Source organism: Coturnix japonica, chromosome 7 (genome assembly GCF_054131305.1).
Source record: "Coturnix japonica strain WE chromosome 7, WE-NBRP24, whole genome shotgun sequence".
Taxonomy (NCBI): Eukaryota; Metazoa; Chordata; class Aves; order Galliformes; family Phasianidae; genus Coturnix; species Coturnix japonica.
Genome location: NC_140669.1, coordinates 17952274 through 17965945, shown reverse-complemented (window position 1 = coordinate 17965945; position 13672 = coordinate 17952274). Strand labels below are relative to the sequence as shown.

Sequence of the window (13672 nt, the reverse complement as noted above, 5' to 3'; positions counted from 1 at the left end):
AGGTTTAAGATTCTGTGTATCAAATGTTCTGTAAACTCTGCGGACTCTACGTTGAATAGCTTCATTCCAAATAGAGGAACACTGTAATAAGAACCAGTGCAGCGCGGCAGCACTGGCAGCAGTGCATATATTCTGCCTGCAAAATGTCAGTAAGTGGATTCTCCAAAGCACCATGGTGTGTCTGGAGCTGAAGTCCCTCAGCCTCCCAGAAAGGACTGTGTTGGAAACATCTTGAATTAGTACAAATTGTCAACACATATGTAAACATGCACTCTTGTCTTCAACACAAACATGGTTAAAACCTCTCAGTACTTTCATGAGCAGATTCATCTTATTATCTCTGTATACACACATACTGTTCAAAAATTTCTTAGGGGTTCCTTGGGCTTATAACACATGCATGTGGATGGAAAGAACAATTCTTAAAAACTAGGAGAAAGTGTCTGAGTATAGTGATGCACAGGAAGGTTTCTAAATAGCCTGAGGGTGTATCTGCAAAGAGGAAATGTATACAGTGTCTGTGGTTATCCATAAAACTTTGTGCAAGTACTTCCTAGATGAAGATGAAATTACTGTGGAAAGAACTCACTACAGGAAATATGGTTTGTTTCTCATTGTTTCAGAGTTTGATTCTACAGCGCATGGAGGAAAGAGATGAACCTGGTAACCTGCACATCCTTTCCCAGCAGATGCAAAGGCAACAACACCTTCTGGAACTGACAGCATGTGTGCACAGCACTGGGAGCCAGGGCTCGGCACCAGGCAGCACACAGCATAGGGTGCGCTGCAGGCAGATATAGAGCTATGTTTCTTCTGCAATGGCATCTGGGCTCCCTGTCACAGAATCTAAACCAGGCTCTCAACAACTGCTACCTATGAAAACTGGTACATGCAAGGCATCTGGTCACCACCAGCCATGCAAGGTGAATTGTGCAGCACTAAGCTGCACCAAGCACTTTTCTAATGAGCCTCATAGTTCCAGGTAGGGTAAAGGTCTCAAGGGTCTTCACAAGCAGAACTTCCTTACATGTCTTGCCTGGAGGCCTGGGCCCCCAACTGCTGATTAAGTTCCTTGGCTTTCTCTTCCTTCATACCCAGATGCAGTGTTTGTTTTAGGCGTGCTACAGCACTTGTTAGTACAGCAACCCCACACCAGGGGCAGGAGCCTGGCAGAACTTCCCGGTGCCTTTCTCGCCCTGCAATCAGACCTGCCTGCTCTGTCTGTGCTTCGGCAGATCTTGTGCTTTGGCTTTCTCTGCATCCAGGAGACAAAGAGGACTCAGCAGAGCAAGCCACTTTTAGCTATTTATTTTTAGCATTGTAGTGATACCAGAAACATGGAAGTAAACAGGAGGTTGTCAAGCTGTTGTAAATAGCACAGCGCTAAAATCATGACGCTGAGGAACCCACTGGCTAGGGTGGCTTATTAAGGAGATATTTAGCTGTATTTTTCAGGTACTTGATTTCAAGTGTTTATGGAAATGACTATTGTATCTCAGTTTCCCATATTTCAACATTTCCCCGCTACACGCCTCTAAGCTCAGCAAAGGCCCCAGCTCCCTGTGCTGTGCACGGCTGCCACTGCCCTCTCCCGGCTGTGAGATCATGGAATATGCAGCACACTTATTTTTAGAAATGAAAGAGGTGAATGCTGTTCACTGTTCTGCATAGAAATGCGATCCTGCATGTGCACTACCAGATTTTGAAAATCTTCAGCCTGATGGAACCCCGAGCAGCCAGAGGGACTGAAGCAGCTCCCAGGAAGGAAGCAGCACTTGGGAAAAGGGCCCAGGCCACAGCAGAGCAGAATATTGAGGAATAGTTTTGATGAGAACACTGATTTAAGCCATGTGGAATCACAAACTGGGAAGACAGAGACATCACAGCTGTGCTAGTAATTCCTTCACACAACTTCACTGAGGAGTGCAACATATGTTAAATTTCATGGTTTAGCAGCAAATAAGGACTGCTTTGTTCTGCAACACTGCATAAAGTCTCTAATCAAATCACCCAAAGTCTGAGACAGACACTAAGAATGGCAGCTCCTCACTGCATGCCTCAGTGAACTGCTAGTTCAGACAAGGAGTGACAGGTGAGAAGCATAATAAACATAACGCAGAATGGAAAGGAAGGAAGAAGTGATCACCATCTGCAGCTATGCAGGGCAGGGATATGCCCTGCTTCCTCCAAATCATCTACCCCTCAAATCCTCATTCCTGGCTTCCATGGATGGCAAGGAGCTGAGGCCTAACTCTAACACCAAGGCTCCGAGGAGCTTCAGTTCTTATATGAATGAAAGAAGAGAGCAAAAATTGCCTGCTATCCAACCTCAAATTCAGCAGGTGCTAAGAGATAGAGAATGTTCATGTTGTTGCACTTTTAAACAAAACTATTAGGAATTTGTCACAAGCAAACTGAAGGAAATGCAAGCCTCATCATCTCAATACCACATCTTTTGTTAAAATTTGTTAATTCACGTGCTAGTTCTTCTAATGTGTGCAAGGGTAAATGGCAGAGTATCTGAGGGAGCTGAAGTACATATTTACTCACAAACTCAGTGCGAAAGTATAGCCCTAAAAGTCCAGAGATTTTCAGCAATCAAGGATCAATGAAGAGTAAGACAGAAACATGTATTAACAAGCTTCTGTATTGCACTGTAAGGGAATGGACAGAATCACCGAGTAAAAACATTGTAACCTATAAATGTGTGGCTTCACAGGAACAAAAACAAACAAAAGGACAGCAACAACCAATCTGCTATATTCAGCCCCATTTCCAGCTCATAGATGATTGTATACTTACTGGGCAGCTATCTTAATATATTTCTTCAATATCTGCACGCGCTTGCTGAGTTGAGAGCAAAGACAGATCTCAGTGACCACCCAGAACTGAATTTCATTAAATCTTCTTAAAAATAAATCCAGATTTGCTGTGGTCTTTTTAAAATTGTGCCTTCCAAAAGTGTGATAGATCAGTTCCAGCTAGGAAGAAGAAAAATGTTTGGCATTGGTTTTGGATTGGTTTTTGTGGGTTTTTTTTTTTTTTTTTCCCTAGAGATTTTATACTCTGGACAGCAGAAAGAAGAGAAGGACAATAACCAGCTAAGTGTCTACTTCCTACACAAGCCTGAAACTTGCTCTGCTGTTTACATTTATTGTACTTATGACAAGAACTGTGGTTGCAAATCCAACCATCAATAGCTGAGGCAGACTAAAAGTGTAACGATAGATTATGCATAAATAGCTTAATATCTTGAATAAAATGTTCCTAAACAGCACATGTTTGTGACAGCTTTTACAGACAAGATGCAAAGATAAAATGATAGAAAGAATGTCTCGTGCTTTCAAAACTTGTAGGCAGCCTTACTGCAGTATTTTTGAAAATCAAGAGCAGAGATTTGCAAGTACTGAACATACCTACTATGCAAAACATCAACTAAACATTTCCTAACAGATTCTAATCTGCTTAATAGGTGGATCTTTCTACCTCATGCACACAGTTGAAGAGCTCCCAGTCATAAATTGTCATCTGATGTGCCAGGTCTTTGGAGCTCATCAGTTCAAACGTTCCAACTGTACCAGCTGATGGTCCCTCTTGTTCTGGTAACGGTGCCTACAAATGGAAAAAAATATTTTAGAACTGCTAAATTACACAATTGGAGCTTTTCTTCCAGAATGATTCTGTCTGTTTGTTTGCTTTTCCAGAGTGACAATTTCTGCTTCTAATAGCAAAGCTGAAATTTGCTGTCTCCCACAGGCTGGCATTAGGAAAAGAGAAGTCCTATGCAAATATCAGTATCCACTATGCAAAGGATGCTGAGGGAAATTCTACAACCTCTTCAGAGGTACCATAAGGAAATAGGAAAGACTGCTGTCAGTATGTTATTCTTAGCATTGTTTTAAAATTTGAAGCCAGAAATAATGCATGTTGTGTTCCTTAAGCCTGTTTATTTGTTTAGGTCTGTCCACAAAGCTTTTGATACCAATTTCTGCTTTCACATGTACAAACAACTGCATCACAAAGCACAAGCCAGAAACTTTTGTAAATTACTGACTATAACAACGAGAATCATTACACCCACCATATTTCAGAAATCAGCAGTGACTGCAGTGATCTTCTGCTCATTTATAAAACATGCCTCATCCTTTCTCTTTGTCAGTACGGTGATGCACTATTAACCATTTGTGACTGCAAAACTCCTCATTATGCTAATGAAAATGATATGCACACAGTCTTATAAGAAAGAATTCTTTATACCATTCAAATATGAAGTATTTCTGAAAGACAATTCCATACCATCCAGTAAAAGAAATGTGATCTAAAGTGTTGCATATAAGTAGATCCTACACTGAAGAGATTTAAAACATGGCTTGAAACGAAGGCACATTTGAATTAACCTGCTATATATATTGAGGTCAACACATTTGAGCCAGCCCTGGCTAAACACTAACAAACAATCCTCCTGCAAGTTCAAACACACTCTGAAATATCCTTCAGGAAAACATCAGTAACTCTTCTTGGAAACCCCCGCTTTAATTGTTTTGTTTCCAGGAGAGGGCAGTAGAGTTCACTCATAAGTTTCTCGATATCTAATAAGGTCTTTGTTAGTTAACTGCAGAGCAGGGAATTGTCAACAGGCTCCTTTCTGAGTAGCAACTGAATAGAGTCTGGAGGATTAACAGGCCATATTTACATACTCTAACACTAAAATTGAGCTTATTAAATCAACTGCCTTGTATAAGAGAATATTCTATTACCTGTAGAAAAAGGACTGGCTGGATTAATACAATACACAGTTTGAGTTCTTGCTAGGGAAAGCTTGTATATCAAATACCATCTTATACAAAATATGATGGTATTTGAATATACATATAATTAAAAATAAACCTACAGACCTTTTTTACCTTTACCTTTTTAAGCTCCATCTACATTTTGTTTTTAAATGAAGTATTTAAGTATAATATTATATATTAAACAAAAAAAGTCTGGGCAGCCATCAACCTTATAACAACCTGCAGATTCCTCAGCCTGGGATTTGTGCAAGCACAATAGTTGAAGAGAGTTGTATGAATGAAAAATACACAGCAATCTGTACAAAATTCTATTGTGTGGAAATTTGAGGAAAAAGACTTAGGGCTTTTTTCCCCTATTTGGAGACAAATACAACATAGCTGTTACCATAACAAACACATATTTTCCAAAGCTAGGAAAGAAGCACTTAACTGGAAACTCACTGCATACTTGCAAATTTGTCTGACCCAGAACAATATTCACATGAGAATTGTCAAGTGCAATATGAATAAATGTACCCACATGGGCAGCAGCAAGAAACTGGAATGTGAAAGGATTAAAGTGGGAGGGAGGAAGGTCATAAGATTTTTGAAGTTGTTTATACCTCTTTGAAAAAATGCAGTTGATAAGGAGATTAATTCTGTTGTGCAGCGCTGAGAGCTTCTTACGAGGTGTTGAGCGCTCACCTCTAATTCCTATTGAAGTCCTTCCAACCGGCAAAAACTAGCACATTGCAACTCTGTAGCTGCTCAGAACTCATTGTAGCATTTGGAGCACTTAATGCTGTTTGAGTTAGAAGAGACCTTAAAGGCAGTCTGGTCCAACTAACTCCCCTGCAGGGACACCTACGGCTAGATCAGCTTGTTCAGAGCCCACATCAGTGGTTCTTCCCCTGTCCACTGACACAGCTATCCCATCATAAAAAGTGACATGGTTGGTCAGGCAGGACCTGCTCTTGTTGAAACCATGCTGGTTACCATCTCCCTCTCTTCCATGTGCCTTAGCATCCTGGAGGATCGACTCCATGATCTTCCCCAGCACTGAGGTAAGGGCTAACAGGTTGGTAGTTCCCTGGACATCTTTTCTACCTTTCTTAAAAATGGTTGTAACACTGCCTTTTTTCCAGTGACTTCACCTGACCACCATGACTATTCCAGTCAATTCCCTCAGTACTCCGGGATGCACTTCATCCAGACTCATAGAATAAGGGATATTCAGGTTCCTCAGGTGGTCATGAACCCAGTCTTCGCTTACAGCAAGAGGGGCATCACTCCTCCAGTTCTGACCTTCTGAATGATCTGCTCAAGGGCTGTGTGTAGAGCAGCCACTACTGAAGGTTGAAGCCAAAAAAGCTCTTTGGTACCTCAGCCTTCCCCTAGTTCATTGTTACTTGCATGCCTATACTGCACACTATAGGGCTACACTTGTCTGGATTTTCCTTTTTCAGTTGATGTACTTATTGAAGCTTAGATCCAAGGTAGATAGGCAGCAGAGGAGAAAAGGCACAGAAAGCCATGACAATTTGCAGCCAAAGGTATGTCCATACAGACGTGTAAAGCCATATAAAAGTACTCAACCTTGTACTAAAGCAACCTCACTTTAGAGTAGCATGCCGCATACTGACATCTATTTAGTAGGATTAATTAACCTTAAGGGAGCACCAGAGTTTAATAAACTGAACAAGACATATCCCTGCTTGGAACTACAGTATGCTGTGTGTTCATTCCCTGGTTACTAAGTTCAACACAGCAGCAAAGCACAGATTTTACCATAACTATAAAAGAAATCAGGCATACATAGTAAGTGGCTTGTTAAAAGCATACAGGAGGCTGAAACAAGGGTAGGAGTAACAGAGTTCATGCTGACATGACTTGGCAATGACATTTGTTTTTAATGAAATGAAAGGAACAAAAAGTACAGTCAAATCAAACCCTATAAAAGCAGACCCCATGGAGACTGTTAGAACAACTGTATAAACTGGTACTTACAAGCAATTTTACTTAAGGAAAAAAAAAAAAAAAAAAACCTTCTAGGAGGAATATGTTCTGTGATTCTGGTTAGAATCTGAGATCTCAACATAGCATTTACTGGGGCTCAGAAAGAAAAGATTTAAAGGAATTTACTATTGGAACCAAACCTCCATAACACTGCAATTGCCTACATCTGTCTTCTGTAATATATACTTATGGTCACAAAGAGGTAATTCTGTAATCAGGAATTACTGTTTGTCTTTGTGTTAATATTTAGCTTTTCCTACATGCTCAGCATTACACAGAGAATACTGAAATCAAGTTCTGTCAGGTGGATCAAGTGGATTTCTGCTGTAGCTTAGGAAATGGTGACATAGCTCCATTTTCATTTCAGGGCTTGTCTCAAGGAACTATTACAAGCCCTTTATTTTGTGTATTTTGACTAGTTTCTACCTAAAGCACTGATAATACAAAAAACAAAACAAAATAAAACAAACAAACAAACAAAAACAAAAAAAAACAAGCATTCAATTAACTGAGCAGCTGAACTTTTAGAGCATAAACACATACCAGTGAATCAAACTGGTCACGCGGGCAAGCGAAGAGCCGTCCATTAACACTGAGAGTTGTAAACACAGAAACATCATGAGGCTTGAGCACAACTTTTTCTGTAAACATGAAACAGAAGATTTCATTAAATATTTGTAGTATTGACAGCAGGACTGACTCAATAGGTACACAAATCAGCATTCTGGGAACAAATTTTACACAATCAACTGATGTTCAGGACAGAAATTGATGGCAATAAGATCCCCTTTGTAGCAGAATCACAACAAGCTCAGCCCAAGTCAGTCTCATTCAGAACTGGCATTGAGAACTGGAATCTAAGCCCCAGTCGGCACGGGCAATTTAAGAAGCCTGCACTGCCATCTCTAGGATCTACTTGCAAAGATCTAGCTGTCATTACGTCTTCATTCTTTTCCAAGCTTTAAGCATGTGGAGAGCCGTTCTTGCTAGAAATTTCCTTGGAAGATAACTGGATAAGAAGGTGATGAAATGTAACTGTCTTCAAATCTCATTACAGCAGTTCTAAAAGAATCGCAGGTAAAGAAAAGATAATGAGGTAACTTACAAAATTCTCTGTCGGAGAGAGAGATTTGGCTGTCAGCAAATCTGACAATAAAAAATTGCTGCAACTGCAAAAACAAGAGCTGCCTGGTGTCAGTCCTCAGGAAGTGAATGTTTTTGGCAGGCATCACTGTCTGCAAAAATGCCTTCTGAAACAGCTCTCATTAGCACCGTGTGTCCTCACAATCACACTCAACCAGAGCACTTCAGCAAGGCTAATGTTCCACCAGGACCCACCCTGAGGTCACTCTCCCATTTCTACAGCAGGGGGCTGACTCCTGACCCTTTGCCAACACCAGGTTAGCGGGCCTGGCACCAAGATGCTCAGTGGGACTAATATGGGAACGTCAGTACTGAAGCATTTTTTGCTTCTGATTCCTACATCTAAACTGACATTATCCATGTTTACCTCATATTTCTACTGTTAAAAAAACTGAAAGTCCTACATGGAAAGGAACTTGGGGTAGCTCTACTCTGTAACACGCAGATACACAAGCTGCTCATTTTCCCTGTATGCCACGTGAGCTCCAGTCTGTGCCTGCAGTGCGGAAAGGACTTGCCTCTGACATAGCTTGCACTAGCTGAATGTACATATGGTAATAAAGACATGACTGAATTAGTTCTGCTTTTCAATCCCTCCTGACCTTCTCTTTCACTATGAGAAATATCTAACATAATGGAAATACAGTACCTCCCCCTGAGCTCATCTTTACTATGATAAGGCCTTCTCCAGAACCCAGCTTGTCTGCAACTGCGCTGATCACTTCCTTCACAGACGAAGACACCGGCACGCGGATAGTGGTGTAGGTTTGGTCTATGCAGTACACCTTAAAAAGAACTAGAGAAAAAAACATTCTGCTATGTATGTCAGATGTAACAATCACAGAGATGTTATTGTGCAAACTGCTTTCACTTCAGTAACCACTGCTCACAAATGAAAGAACAAAAGCAAAAATAAATCATTACTGTTTTGATAATTCCCCATTCTTCACACATTCTACAGTTTATAGCCTAGAAATCCCTGACTTCACAGAGCTTTTAGTAAAACATCAGCTACTACCATTTTAGTACTGCTGTGTTATTTATGGATGCCAGTTTCATTCAGTACTTTATTACTTCCCAGATATTGTATTTTTTTTTAAAAAAAAAACAACAAAATCAAGTGCTTTCACAAGTCAGAAAAACTGGCTGCAAACTCTCTTAATTACAGGAAAATGTGTTTCATTTCACAAAATAGGTTTGAAAATAAAGTTCAGGTCACAATCAGAACTAAAGCTGTACTGTAGTCATTTTTTCACAGGCGAGTAAGTAATTGCTGACTCAGGAATATTGTGGACAATGAAGAAAAATTCCCTAAAACTTGAAGGTACAGCACACATGGGCTCACATGCTTGTACTTGAGCTCTGGCTGCCTAGGAATTGATACAATAGAACATAAGGCTGAAAAAAGCAAGGCAGCATGCAGTGACATGAATTTAAGACAGAGGAAGTCAGCAAAACATTCCCTCAGCTGAGCTGTCTCAGGGGTTATGGCTGCCTACATGTTTTCAAGGCTGTTTGCTGCCAGCACTACCAATGAGAACGGTAGTCATAAAAGCAGCAGTTAATTTCTGCCATACAGACAGTATGTTGGGGTTGTAGCAACTGTTCTGCTCTTTGTAGACCCAGAAGAAACACTGAGGTGAACAACAGGAACTGGATGCATGGCAGGATTTCTGCTGTTCACATATATACTTTGAAATGCCACTGGCTTTTTCAGATAAATGACTTTGCATTTTGTTCCCTTCTTTTTACCATTGTGCAGTAGCAAGAGCTATCCCTTAAGTTCAAATGCTCTGAAGCAGAAGGTATTTTTTGTGATGAAGGTGTACCAGAACCATCGAGGGACTGGCCCAGGCAGTTGCAAAGAAATCCCCAGATATAATAGTTTTAAATAGTGTACGTTTTGGTTTAAAATGAACAGATCTGAGGATGTTGTTACATGGAAGTGCCTTTTCCTTCCTGAAGTGAATGACAGCATGAAAAGCCAGAACAACTGAAAAGTCTAACACGCTGCTGTAAATTTTACCTTGATCTCTCCAGAGAGTCAAACAATACCGATAGGGAAAAAGAGTAGATTCTGTTTTCCAGGCTGTGTGCCACACGGCAGAGCTCCAGGGCATGATTATCTGCTCCACTCACATCTCACAAAGGAGCATTTCTGGTGAAACAGCTGAACATATTAACTACAGAAGAGAAAGGGACTCAAACATGACCTCCAGCACCAAATATTTATTGCACTGACACTACCTGCATGGACACTGTCTGCAGTGGTTCTTGCCTGTTTTGTCCATTCTGTTTTAAAGGTTGCTATGTTCTTCCTCTGGGGAAGCACGGTGCTTTATAGTACACAGATGGGAAAAGATCAGGAGTACTTCAAGGCAATGATGGAGAACGCTGGTTCAGAAAATGGAAAACTTGCTTCAGGCCAGGCTTCCAAACTGATGGTACTCCTGTTCATTTTCAGATTCTTTGCTTTCAGAGAGACAACCTTACTACAGATCCCAGTGGCTCAAGAAAACTCTTCAGAGAAGGAACTCACCCTCATCACTGCCCCTGATAGGCTGGCGTTTCTGTGCTCTGTCATCACTTGTATTAAACAGCTGCAGAAGAACTTTGTGCTGAAAATTAATCACAGGGATTTGCATTATGACAAGAATAAACATTACGGGGTAGATCTGAACTTTATAAAGATCAATGACAGGAAAAGGGGGTAGCAATAAGAACTTGACACAAAGTTAAAATTTATTTCTGAATGTCTTGCTTTAATAAATCCCAAATTACTAAAGTGAAGATGCTTATAATTCTGCCATCCTAAAGCTCTTATTTAGAAAACATATAAGTAAATTATCTTACCTTCTTTTGTGGTCCTTTAGGCTCTTCAGCTCTATAAAATTTAAAACACAGCATATACCATCAGATATCACCTAAAAGATTTTTTGCACAAAGCCACCTAAAGAACACAGGCCACCTGTCAAACTACAGTATCAACACCTTCATGTTTGTATATTGAAAAGATGACTATACGGTACTACAGGTAAACTATACCACAACACAGGCACAGAAAATACTACATGAATTTCATGCATGCACACAGTTTACTTTCAATGGTATATACATGATTTCCTATTTCTTCTGTCAACCCTTTTATGAGGTAGTTTGGTGTATGCAAGAATTACATGGAAAGACAGGGTCACAGGCATTCATCTGCATGAAAACATTTAGTTTGTCTGCAGTGACTGAGTGCCATTCACAAAACACACTTTTAAAAGACGTAAGAAATAATTTTCTTCATCTATTTACTGGGAAAAAGAGCAAAGAACAAGAAGGAAGGAAGCATAATTTTTGCTTACACTTGCTTTACAATTTTCTCTAGCTCTGGAAGTTGCTCCTTTAGTGCTGCAATCATCCTAGTATCATCTGACACAGATACATAAAATTCCTGTAAATGACATAGAATACTCTTTAAATAACTATAGGGGTAAATGAGCAGTACTAAGGATAGAGGATTATGAGATGACATCTGATAGTTTAATGATTATAAAGAATGCTAATCTACATAGATGAACACATGCTGGGCCCAACCCTCTATTACATCTACTTGTTTATCTCCAGCTGATTTAAAGCAAGAGCTATACATGCAGAAGGGAAGCCTGACGAGAGGTGGAAGACATAAGTGTTTACTTGTATTACCGTGCAACCACTGACTGCTTGTGCAAATACTGCATTTTCAGATGATCAAGGAGAAGAGGAAGAGGACTCACAATTAACGTGGCACAACAACTGGTGTTTTGTTACTTTTCTGTTTGTTTTTTTTTTTCTTTTTTTCTTCCCTTGTCACTATTATTGATAATGAAAGCAATTTTTTTCCTTTGTGTTAAAAACCAAAACATAAAATTACCCAACAACCTTGCCAGTTCTTACTAGTGTAAGCCTATCTCCCATCTAATCTTCAGTCTCTCTTCATGCACTATTTTCAGTCACAGCTCTGAATTCCTCTCTTCCAGCACTATCCTGGGTTTTTCCATTCTGGCTTCTATACTTCGTACTCCACTTTTTTTCTGAGGTGCTCAGAGATCTCTCCTTAGATGAAGCTTGGAATCACTGTGCCACACACATTCTCCATGATACAGAGCACCTGGAACCTTTTTCTACTTAAAATCTTTTCCACAGTTGGCCTCTGTGACCTTGTCTTCCCCTTTACTATCTTCCTGCCATTGATCTTGCTTTCAATATCTTTATTCAGAGAATTATTTTGATTCAGATCCATATTTGGGAAGACTTATCTCCAGCCACATTATACTTCTCCCTTTCTTGAACACTGTTGCTGATTAATTGCTTCTCTGTGCTAATTAAACTATCATCCTTATGGTGGTGTCCAATAGATTTGCCTTCGTGTTCCAGATCAGTCTGGTTTTGTTCAAAATAAATCTCTGTAGAAATATTTGAACATTAAACAAAACTCACTGTAGCTAGTAAATGTTCTTAGATAATGCTCACCAAAAAAAAGCAACTTAACGTAGTCTTATTCAACAGTTGACCCATGCAGAACTTTTAATAGGATGTGGAACTTCATCAGATAATTTCAGAGATCCAGAGCCTGACAATGGCTCAAACAGTGCCGTTCTGTGCATACTGTTTGCAGCTAAAACCAATTAAACATAGTTACAAGTTTGCACACTGAAGTGATCCACTTCTCTTTAATTTGTAACAGAGTTCAACAGATTCTGAACAGGCTTTCAACTTATCTTGCTAGGTTTATACTTTCCTGTGCCTCTCCTACCTCTAAAAAGGCCATTGCTGCTTCATCCTCTTGTAGCAAGTCCCCATATAAAGCAGCCCACTGCAGAACCAGTCGAATGACTCTCCTTTTATTGTTGAGAGCATAATCCATTTTCTCTTGCTCTGTACCCTGGGAAGGCTGGGCATGATAAGTGCCATGGTGTCAAGGAAAACGATCAGTGATTGAAACTATCAGAACCAGTATGAATTTACAAACAAGTGACTTCCAACAACCCATTTTCAGGGAATTCAAATGTATCTTTCTACTGCATACTTTTGATATCTGACTGTTGCTAGCATAAAGATTTGTGAACATTTAATATTCATACTAAAACGTAAAAAGACAGTGAGGTCACCGAAGAGCTCAGGAATGAACAATGAACCCACAGGGAAAGTTGCTGTAGAGGAGCAGAACAGAAACGACATTTGGGATAACAGAGCAGGACTAAAGGTTGAGACTGAGGAAGGATGCTCCTCCCTGTTCTGTTCTGAAGACTGTGGCAGAAAATTATCACTTTGTATTTATACACAGTTCCAGCATGATTCTGAAATGAACGACCAGCGCCACATCTTTTATTTACAAAAGCTACTGTAAAGCAGAGTGAACCTCAACCCTACTGCGGTAGGAGAACCAAGTTCACAGTCTAAACTGACCACAGACATCGTGCAAACAAATTTTGTAGTAGCTTCTCTTTACACATGAGGAAATTGGAAGTTCCTATTCTAATGATTACGGGGTATTTAGGGAATAACACTTTGTGACAGTTATTTTGTAAGGAACAGTAAGAAAGTGTGGGAAACACTTAATTGATCTTTTTCATGCTCAAGTGTCAGCATTACAGAAATAGTGAGGTCCAGCATCCTTCCAAGCTGCAATTTCCATTGCTCAAACAATAGATCTTAAAATATGAATTACAAAACTTAAATATTAATTGGAAATAAAAGTGATCTAATATATATTT

At 39.9% G+C, this 13672-nt stretch overlaps 1 protein-coding gene across 7 annotated transcripts in view; it reads right to left on the bottom strand.

Annotated features, from left to right (window-relative positions):
* Positions 1-13672, bottom strand: part of RAPGEF4 (Rap guanine nucleotide exchange factor 4) — a 135769-nt gene that overhangs the window by 15993 nt on the left and 106104 nt on the right. For all 7 annotated transcript variants that reach the window (XM_015868498.3, XM_015868497.3, XM_085552492.1 and 4 more), the window contains 8 exons: positions 12712-12862; positions 11282-11370; positions 10785-10815; positions 10471-10549; positions 8581-8727; positions 7332-7429; positions 3487-3612; positions 2803-2981 (listed from right to left, as the gene is read on the bottom strand). In XM_015868498.3, coding sequence (XP_015723984.1) covers positions 2803-2981; positions 3487-3612; positions 7332-7429; positions 8581-8727; positions 10471-10549; positions 10785-10815; positions 11282-11370; positions 12712-12862 — 900 coding nt within the window. The remainder of the gene's footprint in view (positions 1-2802; positions 2982-3486; positions 3613-7331; positions 7430-8580; positions 8728-10470; positions 10550-10784; positions 10816-11281; positions 11371-12711; positions 12863-13672) is intronic.